Source organism: Phaethon lepturus, unplaced genomic scaffold, assembly GCF_000687285.1.
Source record: "Phaethon lepturus isolate BGI_N335 unplaced genomic scaffold, ASM68728v1 scaffold21363, whole genome shotgun sequence".
In the NCBI taxonomy this organism is placed as follows: domain Eukaryota; kingdom Metazoa; phylum Chordata; class Aves; order Phaethontiformes; family Phaethontidae; genus Phaethon; species Phaethon lepturus.
Window position 1 is genome coordinate 102,608 of NW_010527703.1, and position 19,800 is coordinate 122,407.

At 35.8% G+C, this 19,800-nt stretch overlaps 1 protein-coding gene across 1 annotated transcript in view; it reads right to left on the reverse strand.

The window, feature by feature from the left end:
- Positions 1 to 271: 271 nt before the first annotated feature.
- The window catches only part of SBF2 (SET binding factor 2), a gene marked incomplete at its 5' end in the record, with an annotated part of 23,360 nt that continues 3,831 nt past the window's right edge, over positions 272 to 19,800 (reverse strand). The window contains 8 exons of the mRNA XM_010283464.1: positions 272 to 823; positions 1,128 to 1,259; positions 3,633 to 3,720; positions 4,146 to 4,339; positions 5,716 to 5,820; positions 12,811 to 13,044; positions 14,978 to 15,105; positions 16,456 to 16,582. Of these exons, the coding sequence (XP_010281766.1) occupies positions 725 to 823; positions 1,128 to 1,259; positions 3,633 to 3,720; positions 4,146 to 4,339; positions 5,716 to 5,820; positions 12,811 to 13,044; positions 14,978 to 15,105; positions 16,456 to 16,582 (1,107 nt within the window). The remainder of the gene's footprint in view (positions 824 to 1,127; positions 1,260 to 3,632; positions 3,721 to 4,145; positions 4,340 to 5,715; positions 5,821 to 12,810; positions 13,045 to 14,977; positions 15,106 to 16,455; positions 16,583 to 19,800) is intronic.

Consider the following 19,800-nt stretch of genomic DNA (forward strand, 5'->3'; position numbering starts at 1 on the left):
CATTTATCCCATTGTAATAGCAAACAGAATCTAAAATAAAAGTGCTGTGATTTTCAGATAATCCCTAGAATTTGAAATTCCGTAACAACATTGCAGAAGCACTCAGTAGAGCGCAAGATTAGAGAATGACCTGCACACTGAGAAGACACTTGAAAGTCTAGTATTGGGCAATTTCACTTTTTGGTCTTTAAAAATATCAATTGTCTATAAATATTGGCAACCTAATGTAGATGTCACTGGACTCACAAGCTTAATTTATTTATTTACTTTTAGGAATTGTAGACATGTTCTCTCTTATTCATGACTAGCTTGGAAATAAGAACATTCTGTTTAAATTATAAATAAAGTGGAAATACACTTCCTGTTGGAGGGAAAATTTCTACAATTTCCTTTGGACAGGTTTCCTAACGGAATAGCTCTGAAATGTGAAAACCAGGATTAGATGATAGTGCAAATACAGCCCACTTTTATAGCTAGGAATTGTACTGAAGAAAGTGGAAATTCAGGATAAATGGATTATTATTTTTCAAAGTCCTTCCTGCAGAAAAAAAATAGCAGTTACAGTGGTTATAATTATTAAACAGAAAAAGAACTTTTGCATATTATGAACTTTCATGGCTGAAATGTAAGGAAGGCTGGTTCTCTGTCAGTAGCATTTCAGAACTTAGCTTCTTATAGGAAGAGGTGCTTTAAACGTGTCTTCATTATGGAACGTTTTTCCTTCCTAAGCATCTGAAATGCAACTCTGGATCCTATCCATCCATTGTTGAGCACTCTGTGCATCTTGGGCACAAAAATTATATACACGTTTATTTGTCTTCAGCTGCAAAGTAAAAATAAGAACATAAAGATAGACAAGTCAACATACAAAACAGAAAAAGAAACTTGCAAAATTTACTTTAAACTGTAATACTCAATGTACTAATTGAGCCTGAATATAACATTTTTTGAACTCCTGCTATTGAGAATGAGGGCCAGATGCTAGCTGTGTAAAAACTTACTGTCTTGAGTTGGCATGACAGCTCCTTCCTAGCTCACACCTTCTAGCAGGACTGAAAGTAGCAGGTTAAACACACCAAGAAAAGAAAGTTTCACATAAAAATCAGATAAAGATCAGATATACTTACGTCAAAAAATGCTTTTTCACTAGCATGTTTTGGGGCTCCAATTGTTGGAGAAGCAGGAATCACAGTTTCTACTTCTGCAAGGTCTATGTGTCCCTTACAGCTTGTATCCTCACCAGAATCATAGTATCGCAGCTAGACCACAAGAGAAAAAAAAAATCCAAATATGCTATTTAGATGGACCGTTCACTTTTCTTGGATACAACTTGGAGGCATGGAGGGCTAATGGTGGGGGACACAAATATTAGCACCTGAGGACATCAGACATGGGAAATTTCTAAGACACAACTGGCAGAGACTGTAGATTTGGTATATATAAATTGGTGGGACTGGTGACAGCCAGTCCCTGGCCAGTCCTCTGTTTGACAACTCTAGGTAATAGCAAAGTCTCCACCATCTGCTCCTCTGCGGACATGGAGTTGGGGGAGGAGCTTTTTGTCACCAGAGTTTCAGAGGAGAGAAGCTTAAAATAGTCACGCATTGCTTCTGGGCAGAGGATGTGTGAAGGGTGAAAGCAGAACCTGGTCTTTAGGATTCAGCATTCCTTATCATTTTTTCCTCACAGAAACTACCTATTCACTGTTCATTACATTGAAACTAACACAAAAGCTTTACTTTGCCAAGGAGCTAACAGAACATTTACTCTATAGTTCAAGAATTTTAAACGATCAGCAAAAATTTAAGTATAATTTTAGATAATTACAAACTACAGAGAAAACTCACATTTTCCTATACTGCACTTAGTGGTTGAATGAAGCTTGCTGTTTTTTTTTTCTCCTTGCAAAGATACTTTGATATGAATGTTAACCACCCTGTAAACTGAGTTTCAATATGCAAACAAATTCCAGAAGAGAAAATCTGATACTTTCTTTAAAAAAAAAAAAAAAAAAAAATTCCCATAAATCAATGCAAAATAGTAAAGCAAATCTTCATAGCAAAGGTCAAACAACAGAATTCCAACTAAGATTGACCTGTATTACTCCTACATCTATGATACTCAGGAGGATATCTGGATATACAAAAAATGTTAAAGTATTTTTTTCTTCTGCAAAATGAACCTTTTCTCCTGTATATCAGGAAGAATAATTATAATCAGCACATTTGTTGGTATTTTACCACACTAATCTAGAAATCCTCAATTAGCAATTTAAAAGATGTCTGGTTTTATCTATGTTACATATTTTTAATTGTATTCATTACAATAAATTCATAGTTTTAAACAAATGCATACATGAGTCTCAGAGGTTACAACCCACACTGTGTGGAATATTTGGCTCAATGAAGATTAATGCCCGATGACCCAACATTATTTAAAGTACATGAGACTACAAATTTCCACTGCAGAATTCTGGCATACATTGTAAATTGGGTAAAATGTTTAGACCAACAAATCTCCTCTGTTTTTAGTGTTCCTTGTGGTACAGTGATTTGTTAGAATATTTATGAATACTTTTGCTACTAAATTTATGTCACTATGGCTAATCTAAAATACCCCTATATATATATATACACACACACACATATGTACTACCTGAAATTATTATTCAGTCAGGAACTTGGCATTTCAGAACCTTTAGACATACAGATTTGAGATGAAAGTTTAACTCGTTTTAAGTAATTTACAAAATTCATACTCATTTCAGAGCAATCTGTGATCCTGTTCTCCATATTTGAAAAGACTTTCATCCAGAGATTCCAGGTTAGTTTTAGGTTACAGGAAAATACTAAAAAGTAAAGTGAGGTAAATGGATTCTTCTGCTGAAGCAATTCAGATTTTGATTTTTCCAGAGTATGTCATGCCCTTTCATTTGCAAAGAAAAATGCTCATGGCAAAGTGCTTGAGGAACAAAGAAGCTGTAAAATACACACTGAGCATATAGTAACTACTACAGTTTCAAGATGAATGCCTGAATTAGACTTGCTATCAGTTACCATATTAGCTCTCAGGATCCCAAGTGCACTCTAGGAAATACCTCCTAAGTTTTTCTCTCTCTAGTTCAGACGGAGTTTTCAGTTCTTCTGGAAACTAAAGAGGTCATATTAAAGGGCAAATTATGCTCACCACTTAATTGCTTAATAACATTCTAGGGTTAGCAGTGCTTTAAAAAATTGCTTGTATACCACAATGCTCAGAAAATGTCCTCTGGTAATACCTGGCTTTTTTTTCCTGATGTATGAAGCTGGCAAAAAATGTTTGGGCCCAAGCAATAATGCATGACTTCCAGTCCAAGAAGTCTTTCATGATTATATACTAGACAGTTATCACTGTTTAAAAAAATACAAAATACTAAGAAACTTCTGTTCATTCAAAATGCTGTATCAGCTACAAGATACACGAGACAAACATATATACATGGTCTAAAATGATGTAACACACACACACATTGCACCTGAAAATAATCACTATTAGTATTATTTGTAAAATCAATCTATACAGTAACAGTAAATAATAATAAAAAAAATCAGCGAACTAGTCATAAAAACTTCCATTATCTGAAAAGGTTTTACCTGGTGTTTTGTCACATCCAGCACAAACCAGCGAGGTTTCCAACCTTTTAGCAAAGCTCCTCTTTTGTATAACGTACCTTCAAAAGATCTGAAAGGTACAGGAAATACAAATGGCACGATTCCATAATATGAACACTGGTGATACATAAAAGCCTCAAAATGAGTACATACATATTCAAACACTTCTTTTACTGCAATAAAACAAATCAGTTTTAAACCAATAGTTTAGTTATTGGTAACTGTGATACACTGATAAACACTGTTTCACTACTTTGGGTGCATTAAATGTGCAGCTACAGTTTGCTTGTGCAAAGAAAGAGGATGATTGAAAGATACTGCTAGGAGATAGAGGCCCACCCATCACGACAACTAAATGTAGTCAAAGCCACAAAGAAGCAATAAAGTAGTCAAAAAGCATGCTGTGCATATGAAATTTTTTTTTTTTTCCTAAGGCAGAGACTTGTACCAATCTAATACAAGGTTCATGAATACTCTATGATTATTTAGTTTTACCTATTTTCATCATTCTTTGATGTGAAATGATTGTATAGTGTAGTTGTTCTTCTATCTACTCCATTAGAGGGAGAAACGCTTGCACTCTGTTCCTCACCCAGCCCACTGTCAGGTATTTCCAACAAAGACCTCTTTTGATAGGAATGTAGATTAGCTGACATCATCCCTGAGGAGCCAGAAGCATGTCTCCGGAGCTAAAAAAGGTGAAAATGAAAGAAAAAAGGTAATGCAATGTGCCTTATATTGTGAGACTGTCTCAACATTATACTGATAATACATGGTAAAACACGTATTTCGTGAATTATTATGAGGCCAAAGAAGTTTTCATAATACAAGTCAGTTGCTGCCTCAGAAAAGAAGTCAGAGGGATGGCAATTCAATGAATTTCTCTAAGCGTAAGGGTTCACATGGTGTGAGAAATCAGTGTTTCAGAAAAGCCTGGTATATTCCAGCGAGGTAATCATGAACAATGTTTCCCTTGCTTTCTCAGAAGCACCTAGAACCCATCAGACATTGGGATACAATCAATTTCCTGAAGGGAAGGGGAAGGAAGGGCAAGTGCCGTTTCCAAGATCTGCTTTATAGATCCAAATAATTTTAGTAGAATCTCAATAACCTGGAACAAGAGGCATCCTGAAAATGGCAGCATCCTAGAGATAAGAGTTCTTTGGGGTTGACCCTTAGTTATTGCATTTATCTGAGAATCCTCAAATACGAGCTATGACAGGAGACTGATATCAGGTGTATTTACACTTGCATTTTCTTTTCTGCTACCAATTCAATAAAAAAATCCTCTGCTTTGCTAGGATAAAACTTTTTTCATCTTGAATTTGTCTAAGGTATAAAGTGACCTTGAATCACTCTGACAGACATAAAGCATATTGCTTTCCTGAGAGTAAAGGGCAAATAATAAAGTAGTGTTGTAGGCTAACCATTGCATGGAGGCTGGCAAATTTGAACAAGCACATGAAGCTGAAGAGTTAGGGTACAATCTTGAGCTGGCAACTCACTGTGCCAAGTTTATAGGGAAAGCTCACAAAAAGCAGTATCTACCATTCTTCCTAGTGCATGCAGGTAGCAAAGAGGCAGCCTTTGACTTAGAAAATATCTGTATTATCAGCTATTCTTTTTACCGCAGTCAAGAATTGGAAACAGAAGCATGAACACTTCCTACCTTTACTAGAATCTACAATTCCAAAACCCCACTTAGACATGGAAAGATCTTTACTCATCTCTGAAACTCTGTGATGTCCTTTTGGCTACTTTCAGGAACAGAGTTTTTTTGTACTTCAAGAATATTTTTAATATATGAAGTCATATATTTGTATATTAGTAAAATAATCATGCTCATTTTGTCTGTATGCCTTAATCTACTCTGGAAAAGCAATTAGATAGAGAATACAAGTATAAATATATTTTTCTACACGCCGAAATACAGAGCCAGTATCATGGGTTAGAGCAACATACTCAGTTTTTCAAAAGCAGTACTTTACTCCAAGGAATACAGTGATTTTGTCAGTGCCCCAGGTAGCCTATATAGCAGGAATAGATAAGGTCTTTTACTACTTACATTGTCTTGTCTGCTGTCATCCTTTAGATTCATTTTGACCCTTTCCCACAAAAGCTGCCACCTTTCTGGGCTCTGATTTAATTTACTTTCCAACCTTTCGATTTCCTGAAAAAAGTAACAAGGGTTTTCTTAAGGATAAGCATTTCTAACTAATCACTTCCTGGCAATCATTCTTATACAACCATTTTGTAGTCAATATTTTTTACAGAGGGAGCTTTTAGGCCATGTTGCCCAGTAAAGTTCAAAAACCTCTGTCAAACCAGCTATAAACTGAAATCAACCTGACTCAGGAGTCAAAGGCAACCACGTACAGCATCAGCCACATCATTCTTGCACACCACAGGTCGGAGGAGCCATTGTGCTTTCAATTCTCTGCCAGTTCTCCCGAACACACAAAATTCAACACCAATTGCCATAATAGAAACACGGCAATGATAAGGATAGGCTATATTTTATAAAAATATTTACAAAGAACAAACTCTGTGCTGTGACACCAACATTCTACATTGCCAATATTAACATTTACCCTGGTTTATAAAATGTGATACAAAGCTGTAATAAAAGAAGGAAATGAAACAGAAAGATTTATTCAATTTGGATGCCAAACTGTAACAACATGTTCTTGTTGTGGAACTTGGGAATATGACCTATGTTGATAACCTCCAGTTAGGGTTATTTCCTGTTAATAAGACAGTGCATGCAAAGTTAAGTCAAAAGAGGCAATTTCATTAGTTTATGTTTACTTGTGAACACTCATCGATACATACGTCATTACTTTGATGTGTGGTCCATATTCCTTGCCGTGCTTCCTTTCTGTATTTTTTACTTTCAACAACTACATCGTTATGAAAATCCAATTCTTAATGAAATCAAATTAAAACCTCAATTTTGCAAATCCAGCTAAGAATTGATGATGGAACAAAAAATTGCCATAGGACAGGGAATTCACATGCTATATAAAAGCCAACTAAAACCTAATAAATTTATTTTCAAAGTAGAGACAGTAAGTCTCTGGCTTTATTTATTTCTACTATACCAAATGATTAAAGTAGATTTCATAATATTCTCCAACTATTGTTGGCCCTTTAGAATGACAGTTTCTTTAAGAAATTGTTACCCATCGAAAGACTTACAGAAAATAACTGTATTTTTAAGGTAAGAAAACATTTTGACCAGGACATTAACTCCTGAACTAAATTTTGAACTCTGAAGTGAAAATAAAAAAGCCAGTATGTGACAGTGTAACAGGAACAAAGTATTTCTACAAACTCTTCCTTGCTGAAGGTAAATTAGAAAACTCAGAAGTAAAACTAAATATAAGAAATTCGTCTTAACAGCAAGAATCAAACCAGAAGTTAAATACTGAAGGTAATTGAAAGTCACATATACATTAAATATTATGGGACTCACTATCTGCCAAGATATAAAACCAGAATACTTTTGGAGTATCTTTATAGTAGATACAAAAATAAGGAATGGTGAATGCAAGCTAGACTAAAGGCTTCCCAGACGAAAGGATTACTTGTTCCTCTTTCAAAGTGCTGAGTGTAAAATGCTTCCTGATGGGATACATACGACTGAATCAATTTACCCCAGACTTTTTATGTGAAAGGGCTTTCCAAATTGCTGCAAAAGGATACAAGCTCTTTAATGCTAAAAGTTTTTTAGTCAGGGTTTAATCTGATGATTCTCTTTCTGCCCTAGTCTTGACTTCTGATTACGAGTCTTTCTCTGCACAATCTGGAAGTAACTGAAACTTGTTACTTAGCAACTAGGTCACATTCCTTCTTTTTTGGCTCCACAATAAGTAGTGCTTCCAGAACTTAAGATGAAAAACTTTCAACAGTCTCCTATATATAACTTGAAAAGAGAGGAATAAATTCTCCTTTAATAAACCCCATGTAAAAAACTTACATGGCAATAAATGACTAAGATTTACTCTTGTCACTTCAGTTTTAAATTTTACTGAAAAGTCAGATTTTTTTCTTTCCACCTGTGGAATGGACTATGAAGAGCTGCATTTCCTTGAAAGAAAAATTCCTTAAATTTATCTTTCTGGTTCATCTCCTGTTGCCTAGACTTATGGGAGCAGAAGTCAATACATATAAAAAAAAAAGGTTAAAACTAATACAATTGTATGACTACCTATTTCCTTAAATTTGTAACTACAAGCAATTAGCACTACTGTGCCTTTCAAAAGATGTATCTGCTAAAGTAATCTGCTTTGTAATATTTGAATGGTACAGACAGGAGTTAACTCTGCAGACACTCCAGACTATAGACACTGATTGCTTCCTTTGTATCCACAATGTGTTTGTGCACACACAAAACAATCTGGACAAAGCCCTACACTAGTGAACTGTCTTGACTGTGACAGAGCACCCTGTTTTGGCAGTCCTTCCTTGTTAATATTTTCTCTTCAACTCCTGGGCTAGAAGGCTTCTAAGACTTTGACTACAAATGGAAATATGTGGAATCTGTATCCAGTAATTGAATTGCTGCCCCTGTCAAATTGTATATGACTAGTTCTTCAATATCTGGAATAAACTTTTTGGTTCAGGGTCCACTTTGACAGATCAGTCTTTTTGGCATGTCACTGAAAATTACAAACCAGCTCACAATCAGAAGTGCTACTTTTATTGTTTTGCTGGTTATTCACTGACCCCTTATATAGCTTTAGCTCTTTATGGCATATATTTACAGCAAAGTTAATTTGGGTGACTGGCATCCTGAAGAGGCATCTTTGAGTCTGCCAACCCCTCTCTAAGCAATCACCCATCTAATGTTACATGATGTAGCTGCTTATTTGTAAAAATAGAACATGTAGGTTCATCCTTCACAATTCTTAAAAGTACTGGAACCTGAGCCACTCCCAATGAATTATGGGAACTGAATAACTTTTTAGGAACATTAGCAAATTTGTGGGAAACAGTGGAGATGTGTCTGCCCTCAAGAATTTGACTTTTCACTGAAATATTGGTAGATTACTACCTCTAACGCAATCAGCAACCAGGCATATATCACAGAGTGGTTGAGGTTGTAAGTGACCTCTGGAGGTCATCTGGTCCAACCCCACTGCTGAAGCAGGGCCACCTACAGCCAGTTGCCCAGGATTATGTCCAGATGGCTTCTGAGTACCTCCAAGGATGGGGATGCCACAACCTCTCTGGGCAACCTGTGCCAGTGCTCAGTCACCCTCACAGTGAAAATGTGTTTCCTGATGTTCATATGGAGTCTCCTGTGTTTTCAGTTTGTGGCCACTGCCTCTGGTCCTGTCACAGAGCACCACTGAAAACAGTTTGGCTCCATCTTCTTTAGACCTTCTCTTTAGATATCCATATACATTGGTAAGATTCCCCCGGACAGTCCCAACTCTCTCAGCTTTTCCTCATATGAGAGATGCTCCAGTCCCTTAATCATCTTCATGGCCATTTGCAGGAGTCTCTCCAGTAGCTCCAGCTCTCTCTTGTACTGGGAAGCCTAGAGGGAAAGGATCACCTCCCTCAACCTGCATGCAACTCTCCTAATCCAAGCGAGGACAGCACTAGCCGTCATGTCTGTGAGGGCACGTTGTTGGATCATGATCAGCATTGTTGTTCCCCAGGACCCCCAGTGGCTTTTCTGCAAAACTGTTTTCCAGCTGGGCACCCCCAGCATACATTGGTGCATGGGGTTGTTCCTCCTCAGGTGCAGGACTTTGCACTTCCCTTTGTTGAATGCCACAGTGCTCAGTCACCCTCACAGTGAAAATGTGTTTCCTGATGTTCATATGGAGTCTCCTGTGTTTTCAGTTTGTGGCCACTGCCTCTGGTCCTGTCACAGAGCACCACTGAAAACAGTTTGGCTCCATCTTCTTTAGACCTTCTCTTTAGATATCCATATACATTGGTAAGATTCCCCCGGACAGTCCCAACTCTCTCAGCTTTTCCTCATATGAGAGATGCTCCAGTCCCTTAATCATCTTCATGGCCATTTGCAGGAGTCTCTCCAGTAGCTCCAGCTCTCTCTTGTACTGGGAAGCCTAGAGGGAAAGGATCACCTCCCTCAACCTGCATGCAACTCTCCTAATCCAAGCGAGGACAGCACTAGCCGTCATGTCTGTGAGGGCACGTTGTTGGATCATGATCAGCATTGTTGTTCCCCAGGACCCCCAGTGGCTTTTCTGCAAAACTGTTTTCCAGCTGGGCACCCCCAGCATACATTGGTGCATGGGGTTGTTCCTCCTCAGGTGCAGGACTTTGCACTTCCCTTTGTTGAATGCCACTCAGATGTGTTGGCTTATTTATAATGTATCACAACATACTCATGTCAAAGGATCATTTGCAGAGCTAGTCTTTATGGGAAACATTTAACCCAGAACTTTAGCGTGTACTGAAGATGTGGCTCTTGGATGTGCTACACTATGGTATAATCTTATTGAATTTTACAAGCAAAGCAAGCAAGTGCTTACAAAAAAAATATCAGCAGGAACCTCAAGGGTCTTGTTAAATGTTGTTTTTTATTTGTGTGGAGAAATCTACCTCTTTTAAATGGAGAAATTATTTTAAAACTATTTGCAATTAATCTCTGAAAAAGAAAATAGAGTCATAGGTGTGCTGTTTCACAGTTACCTTTGACTTTCTTTAAAAAATGGATGGGTAGCTACTCTTATTATTGATACCTTGTTTCTGATTTCTATCATGCAGAAAGGCCATCAGAAAATGGTCTTAAAGGGAAACACCTCTGTTTGGATCTACTTTTGAACTCTTATGTCTCAAAGTTCACTTTTGAGAATTAGCTCATATTTGTTGGCTGCTTCTGATGTGGTAGAAGTGAATTGAGAAGTTTTATACAGAAATCTGTATTTTAAAATGCATTTTATTATCTGCAATCTTTAAAAGGCTTCATTTAGAACAAAATGAATGAAATTTGCAAATTGGTTAACTTTCTAAAACTCATAAACGTAAGGATTTGTGGAAACCATAGAGCCATCACACACATCTGGTTAGAGGTGGATTGTTAGGTACTCAAAACACATTAGAACATCTACTGCTAAAAAATTACACATTTTGCTCTTAATAGAAGAGCACCACATTCTGCCAAGGAAAATTCTGAAATAAGACCCTCAAAACTTCTCTGTTTCAGCTTTACATCTTGAAGAGCACTATCTAGTTTTCAAGTGAAAAATATCTTTAGAACAAACAAATTTGGGCTTATCATTATAAACTGAGAGAGAATCAATCTTCCCTAATAATTTACCATTGCTAAATATGGTCTCAGTTCAAACATTTTTTGGATACCAACACATTCTCAATGGATTTATGATTAAAGAGAGGTCCTTCTCCTACATCAGCAATAGCCCTAAATTAACAACTTGTTTTAAAAGAAAGTTCACTTTGCTTTTTAAACTTAGAAGAATATTTTTGTAACCTTTATACAACCTCTTCAAAGTTTTCCAAATGTTCCTCTCTGTTGCTATCTTTTATTACTATAATCTAATTCACAAATAACACTTAAACTCTATAAAACCTGACCCACATATCTTTGGAATATAATATGGCTAATTTCCCTATTATATGGCAGTTTCTCACAGTTGTGGATATGGATAGTTTGGCATCTACCCCAGGAAGAAATGCAGAAGAACATCGTTGCTATATTCCTGATGTACTTCCGGCCTCTAGTTACCTGATACAAAAACTCTCTGTTTTTTTCCTAAAAAATCCCTGACATGACCTCTGCTGAGAGACTGCTCTTTGCATTTGTGAAATTATAAGCTCTGAGAAGTTCTGGCTATCTTATTTTGAGTCAAGGGGATTTTTACAAGTGATTTTTTTTTTTTTTTTTTAATTGGGCATTGTGTTTTTGGGGTTTTTTTGAGGCATTGTTCCTTCTCAATTATGATTGGAAGGAATGGACCAAAAGAAATTTGAGGAATGTGCCAGCATAAAGCTAACTCTCCAGCAAAAGCAAGTCTATCCTCAAGTACTCGGATCCATTCAGAAACTTCCTACCTTATGACTTTGCTAAAAATCATCTTTGATTCAGGGGAGTTTGGGTACACACAGAATATTCCAATTTTCCAAGCATTGCAATATTAGGCTCCATTAATCCCAGCTTTAGTAAGTCTCGTAAAGTCTGCAAATACTTTTCAAAATAAAGAACTGTACATAGTGATGTGCATCTGAATATGCATGTTGCTTGAAACAATAGCTCCAGGAAGTGAAAAATGCCCTTGCCATTTTCCTGTGCTATCAATTAAGATGATAATCTTAGTATTAGGACTGTTAATTAATTATAATCAAACAACAAACATTTAAGAAAATGCAGATATTTAATAATTCTAAATAAATACAACAATTGTAACAATAATGGGATCCTTTTTCATCTTCTAATGAAGAAAGAACAAAACCTAGGCAGCCTACATGAGCCTACACAAGAAAAAGCCAAAATCAAGCATCTATTTCAAGTACTAAAATATTCTGAAGAATCTAAATTTACAAGTTCAGTTCTAGTAAACATGAATAAACTAAGAGCAATCATGGAAATGATTTGAATTTCCATGATTGAAATGAATGAATTTTTTGAGAGATTTGGGCCAAGATGTTCAGTTTATGTTTGTGTATCTGTCTCTCACTTCAACAAGTGTCAAATTCTGTTTTCTGATCTGTCTGGAAATCCAGATCTGTCTCATTTAAACTGAATAGAAAGAGGACAAGAAATTTAGGTTCAACATTTTCCCAAATTAAAGTAACAGTTCCTGCATTTCTTATAAAAGACAACCTAAAAATTTATTATGCTGCCTACTTTATTATTTAAAAAAGACAGTGAGAAAAATTAATACATGACTGGCTTTCTCACAGTTCTTAAATACTATTAAAGTGTACTCCCAGAAATGTGTTCATTCACAACAACCTAAGCTTTGCAGGAAGCCTGGCTGATTCCCAGCCCAACCATCACTACTCAAGATCAACCAGTCAGTTTTAGTAAATACCTGTTTTGACATCTATTGTGGTCCTTTTAATAACAGTGTATTTATAAGGCAATAACTTAAATAAGAAGTAAATATGAATTTCATGAGCATAAGAGAACTTACTGTTCTGTGTAACATGTACTTACATTTAAAAGGCTGCTGATGGCATCAGGTTGTATTTTTTTAACATCATCATAACACGGCCATACTATTTTCCTCTTAGTCTGAGAGAGTGAACCATCCGTTTGGTCAGTGTCCTCTGAAACACTGCATTTTGCAGTTACCATGGTCCAATCATAGGAAGGACCTGTAGCCAAAATCTCTTCTACATAGTAATCCCACTTTTTGAGGCTGGACATATTTACATTTGGTTTCAACGCCTAATTGAAACAAAGTTTTATTATTATGACAGAAAAGAAGTCTTTGCGTTTCAGACTTACAATGCAATACAATACTTATATTTTCTAGATTATTCCGAATTTTACAGTATATTGCACTGGGTAAGCAGTGCTGCAATTTGATAATTTCCACAGCAAGATCTTGGCTCAGTCAGACTAAAACCTAAAACTAATACTAGCTTTCAGAATATGCTGCTCATTTTAATCCTTCTACTAAACCAGGTGCCTACCAAGAACTCTAAATCAGCATATACAGTTGGTACCCTCACAGACTTTTGTGCCTCCTGTTAGATACAAAAGTACTCGATAGCAATCACCCTTCCATTTTTCTCATCAGAAAATCCAAGACTTTACCATCAGAGAAAGGAGACAGGCTGTGTAATGTAGGTGGACATGCCACTTGGAAAAACCACGGTAATATGGGGTAGGCAGCCAGGGACTGTAGATGTTTCATAGTAGTTTAGAACAGATCACTTTGTATTAATTTTTTTTTCCTTTTAAAAAATAAGGTAAGACACTCAGTTTGCATGCACCTTACTTAAAGGGAATTACTGCCTCAGATGAATAGGCAATTTGAAAGTCTGAAGGGTGATGCTCAGTCATAATGACTAATTCTGCTGTTGTGACTAATTCTGCTACTATGATACCATTTCATGTGAGGAAAAATAGTTTCTTCTAAAAAAGAAGAAGAAAACACTATCAGAATATCAAAAGCTACTCCTGATTGCTTACTAAACAGGCTCCTGCTTACAGCAAAATGGATAAAACATACAGTGAACAAGCAGCCCATAAAACTCCAAATTCATAACAGTGATGGTTCTACAGAGAAAACAGATACTTCTCTAAAACAAAGGCAGCTGAAGCGCTTTCCATCCACTGAATGTCCCCCTCTTGCACTACCACTTTATTAGGTGAGTGTAATACGTGTGCGTGTGGTGCGTGTGTGTGGGTTGAAGAGGGCTGCACTGTTGACTGCAATAGTGATCTGATACAGATTCAAAATATCTTAAAGAAAATTTTTTTTTCTTTTTGTTTTTAAATGAGATCAGTTTATATAAGCAGATTTGCGTGCAAGGTGCTATGTATGCTAAGGTACAATGTGGTGAAACAACTTGAGAAAAAAGGAAAACCAAGAAAAAAACAACAAAAATATCACTGGCGCCATGGTCTCCAAGACAGTGGAGACTGTCCTGTCACTATATTTTCTGCTTACCAGCAGTGGACAGACATGTAAACAAATTATTTATCGGGGTGAAGCTCACTGCCAAAGCAAGAGAGAGCAGCACAGGAATGAACACCTGTGGGACAGTGGATGGCAGGAACATTTTAAAAAAGCTTTGTCTCCAGAACTACAGTAAGAACAGCACCCTTTTCTTGCAGTTCCTGGGATACCTTGACTGCTTCTTCCCTGGCTACTGCAGAATTCTATAATGGTGATTGTATTGTGAATTTTATGTAATTATTCAAGACACAGTCCAATCTAGTGGACATATATTATCCTATAAAACAGTGAAATAGATAAAGTGATTCAATCAGATCATTATGAAAGGTATCCCATTATGACTCTAAAATAATTTCCCCGTAACTGGTGTGCAGTATGTAATATTTTTTAAACAATCTGTGCAAACTTTAAGATCTTTTTTATAATCATTAAGTTAAATCAAATCAAACCAAAGATGCTCATTTACCTCAGTGGGATGCATAAATACATGTTCCAGAACTAAGCACTTTAAATGACATTTCCCTATCTATGATGGCTGAGAATATAAGCCTGTGAGACACTACTCCAGTCAATCAAGGTGGGTCAACTTTGTCCGCTAAATGCTTAATTTAGTTGAGAACAATTAAGATATCAAAATATACCCAAGGAATCACTCAGAATAACAAACCACCTGTTTGTTTTTTAAAAACATACCTCTACTTCAGCAGGGGCATAGAGGTAATTGAAGAAAACAGGGCTCCTTTTGTGCATCTTTTCAATACATTCCCAAATACAAATTCCTTTTTTGGCATGTTTATCTCCTTTATCTTCAAACAATGTCCCTAGTGAAAATAACAACAGCAAAAATATAGCTTTATGACAATACACAACAAACACTAAAGCATAGCCAAAAGGAATTTCACAGACTAAATGTACAGTAAAATGTACTATCAAATGCCATTGCAAGAAGAGAGAGTATTTGATGAAATAACTGTTGTGCTTTGCAACTGCCACTCTGCCACAAATTGGCAGAATATCGATTTTGTACGAAAAAATATTCAGCAGCCTTATTTTTGTATACCTGTTCTGAAATTTACTGAAATACTTGAGTGTATTTATTAATGTCCCTTTCTGCCTGCAGCTATGCTGACTCAACAGATCGCCAAACCCTGCTAAACTGATTCTGCCCACCACTACTCAAGGTTACCAGCTCTTCCAATCTGCTGGACCAGCTGCACCTGAAACTACTTGCTAACTCATTTCAGGGAAAACAAATCAGGCCTATCTGAAATGACTTTGGAAGGACATACAGTGTATACAAAGACTACTGGAAACAAGATTTTATATTGCATTAAATGGTACTTGAAAGCAAACTACCCTAAATAAACCCCCCCCCACCCCTTGTAGAACCATGTATAGAACCAATCCAGATTGGAAGGAACCACAGCAGGTCATTGACTCCAACCCCCTGCTTTTGTTCAAACGAAAATAAATAATGGGTGTTTTGTTTTTTTTTTTTAATAAAACGGTTGCTCAAGTTTAGTCTGTTCCACATTTACTACAGTTTTGAAGAAAAGCATTAAAATTGACCATATGCCATTAGAAACACCCCACGAAGGAGTGAAATTCAGAGCACTTAAGTGTTTTGCTTAGAAGTCGTCCCAGGAACAGCCTCAAATGTGGTTGTGAAGCCTTATTAAGAGGGCTCTGAGGGTAGCTAAGTCCTTGGATCCAGTAAGGTTGCACACGATATATGGAAGTAAAAAGGAAATATAAAAGAAGAGAAACACTGAAGAGGATGCAAGAGAAAGGAGAGATAATAGATGGAAAGGCTTTCCTTTCCTGAAATCTCATTCACTCTCTGAAGGATTCCCAAGGACGCTGTTTCTGTTAAAATAAGGTATTTAGTAGGGGAAACTGAACCATGTGTATAAATTGCTAAAAACCCCTGAGGCAAGGCACTAATTTCTTCCACTTAGTCTCGTAAGTGGCATGTCTCAGGAATCATTCAGAAAATTCTACATGTTCTTCACCTCCATTTTCCTTTATATTCTTGAAATGGAATTTATTACATCATCACCATGCAAGTACTGGAACATCTCAAACTAGGCAAATTTTTGTAGACCAAATATTGATGAGAAAAATACTAAGAACTACAAAATCAATATGCAATAAACAAGCATCACACATACCATGTTCTAGTCTTTCATAGTCTGAATCCAGAAGAAATGTTTTAAATCGATTTGATATGTGATGAAAAGCCAGAAACTTCAGATAATATTGATTGAACTCAAACTCTGTTGGGTATTGGTTATGAACCTAAAAAAAAAAAGGAAGAAAAGAGGCTATTGATATATAATACAAATATATATGTAATAAATAATAATGTGAAATATTACAGCAAAATAATTCCCCTATGAATGCGACATCCATAGGCAACTGTCTTCTCTGTGTACACAAATCCTTCTACATTTTTTCTAAAAATAATTTAAAGCTGATTAAAAAAATTTAATGTGTTAATTTCAAATGTAAAATATACTCATCAAATAAGTTTATGAATTGTGATCTTTATTTTCCGAATTAAGCACAGTAATTGACTGAAAATTCCCAGTTACAATGGAAATAAATAGTTTGCAATCAAAAAAGGAATTGAATTTCACATTTAAAATATGTCCCACTGTGCTTTGTCTAGCTTCACACCAAACTTGTAAAATACCTTTAGTTCTGCAATCTTCCCATGTATTGTCTTTTGCATTCCAACCACTTTCGTTTTCCCATGCCATCTTTTCTCTCTAATTTCTACTTACCAGTTCCTCAAGAAAGAAATGGGTTTTTTTAGTACTTATGGAAACTACTTGAAGCTCCTTGGTGTTTACATTTTCATATGTGCCAGTTGGAAAAAAAGCCCAACCAGATAAACAAAGAAAACAAATATGTGTTTAGCAATGAAAGGTTATCTACCGGACGTACAATGGTGACAGGAAAATCCCCTGAAAGGACCTATAAGCACATACACAGCATTTCAGGCAGACAATTTGTTATTAGCATATCTCAATACTAGCTTGTGGCTAGGCATTTAAAATGCTAAAATACTTTAAAGTATCTCAATATACCCAAACTTACTTTATCCCTACTTCAGCCCTGATACAAATGATTACATTCCTGCACTGTTTCGTAAGAATAAAGCTAAGCAAAAATTTTTCTATAATAAACTTCTATAACTTCACAGACAAAGTAACTTTTTAGTTCTCCTTATAAAAAAGAAAATATTTTTCCTGGCACATATTAGATTAAAATACAATCAGAGTACACAAATTCTGTTCAAAAATGACATAATGTACTTTTGAGCCGAAATCGAAAAAGCTCTGCATATGTGTGTACATTTAGACACAGATACACACATATACAAGTAGTTTAGTACACATTTTCCACCTTGGTTAGGAAGTTTTCTTTAACAAATTGTAAGAAGAAAAAGCTATATTCTGCTATTTGACATGACTTACACAGGGTCCTGTTTTCTACTTATGGTCCAATAACTACCTTAATCCATTTGAAGAGTTACAAGAATAAGCTGCTGCGAAAATCCTGCCATAGATCTAAGTGCTGTGAGTGATCCTATTTCTGAGATTTATGGAATTACAAGTAACTAGGAGTTATAATAATATAATTAACTTTTTAAGTGAAAACAACAATCATCTAAAACATTTCTTTGATAAAGGTGAATATTGTAGTTATTGTTATTGTCTGTGTTTTAATGGCTGTGACTGATTTCAGCACACTTGGAGATGGGAAAAATGCCACAGCTAGGTGAGGTGACTACTGTTATTGATGACTTGTTTAGCTGCGGTGCAGTTTGCAAAATCTGAAACATGGCTGAGCTATCAGGCAAAAAAGCTCCTGATAAAATACAGCTCCAACATCAGAACTGATAACTTAGAAATTTAACATAGAAGAAAATGCTTGTATCCATTTAAGCAATTAAAAATAAACATAAAAGAGAGATTTTTATTACTGTAGGCAACGTAATCACTTAGGTTGAGGTTAAATATAGCTGGTTTCTCTCTGATAACTCTTTGGTGCCATTGCAGGTAATTCCTTGATTTTAAGGGATATTCTAAAAATTTACATGTAAATTAGAAGCAGTGTTTTACACTTTACAATTTCAACACATACAACCTAGAAAGAGAAGTCTACAGGGACAGGGTATCTTTGAAAATTACAACTGCATCATCTTTTAAAGTGCTTAACCTCCATAATATATGAACATTTAAAGCCTGAGTAAACTGATAGGTGTTTCTAATATTATTAGAGAAACTCAGTATTTTAGCATTCTTTTCCTAATCGCTATGTTCCCAATTAACTTAAAATATCTCCTAAATGTATTTAATAATCTTACACTTCTACCAGCCTTCCTCAGTTTTCCAATAAATTTTCATTTGTAATCCCATTATATAGCAATATTTACTTAATTGAAATAGGAAACATTGTACTCCAAAATGTCCTGCGCTAATAATCACTAAGAGGCTACTCCTGCAAACACTGGAATAACTGAATCCATCGACCATGGAAGTGGCACACCCACCTCCTCTTACACAGGGTGCTGTAACAGAGCTCCTTACTGAGGTTAAAAGAAGTCAGTTCTAGAAAGTCATTCCATTTTAATTATATTTAATAAATTACCAAATAGATACATTAGAAAACTAAGAAAAGCTTCCTGCACTGACATCGTAAACTCAGTCTTCTTAGAAGCAGAGAGTATCTTCCAGATGCTGCTATTGTGAAAGAATGATTTTGCATTAATAATTCAGCTGACACCTGGAGATACTGGCATAAACAATGCCTTTTTACAAGATGATGCAGTTCTAATTTAGGAATCACTGCTTCATTTGTTTTCTCTGTATCTTAAGTTTAATGCACATACTGTCTCTATGGTGACTTTCTTACTGCACCTAGTATGTTGAGACTACAATGGTTAAAAATATTTTGAAAGGACCAACTGTTTCCTTCCAGTGAACGGGCAACTTTTAAAAACTGATCATAATATATTACACCTCAGGGTCAAATTGCAGTCTAGTTGGATTCTGTAGCTGTCTAACAAGTTGCACAGAAACCAATGAAACTTAACAGAAATGTTCAGTAAATGTTAAGTAAATTTATTTTTCATATTAAATTCCTATGAAACTTCAACCATTAGTTTGACTTCAAAAGTAATTTCCCTAGAGTTTACAACCACATTGTTAGAATTTGGTTAAGTTGATACTATGCCATCATGAATTAAAAGACTAATATTCCTCAGTGTATTTCTAGAAAACTTACTCAGAGTTGCATTCTAAATACCATTCTAAGTAATTTAGCGTAAAGATTTTTTTCTAACAGCAGACAAATCTATATTATCTATATTACACTGATTATGCAGTAAAGCTGTGTTCCTGTCTCCTTTCTTGGCTGAAGGTAACACTGGCTGAAAAGATTATAACCCCTACACAGCCCTATCTTTCCTTGTGAGAAGTCACTGACTCCTTCAGATTGACCTGCTG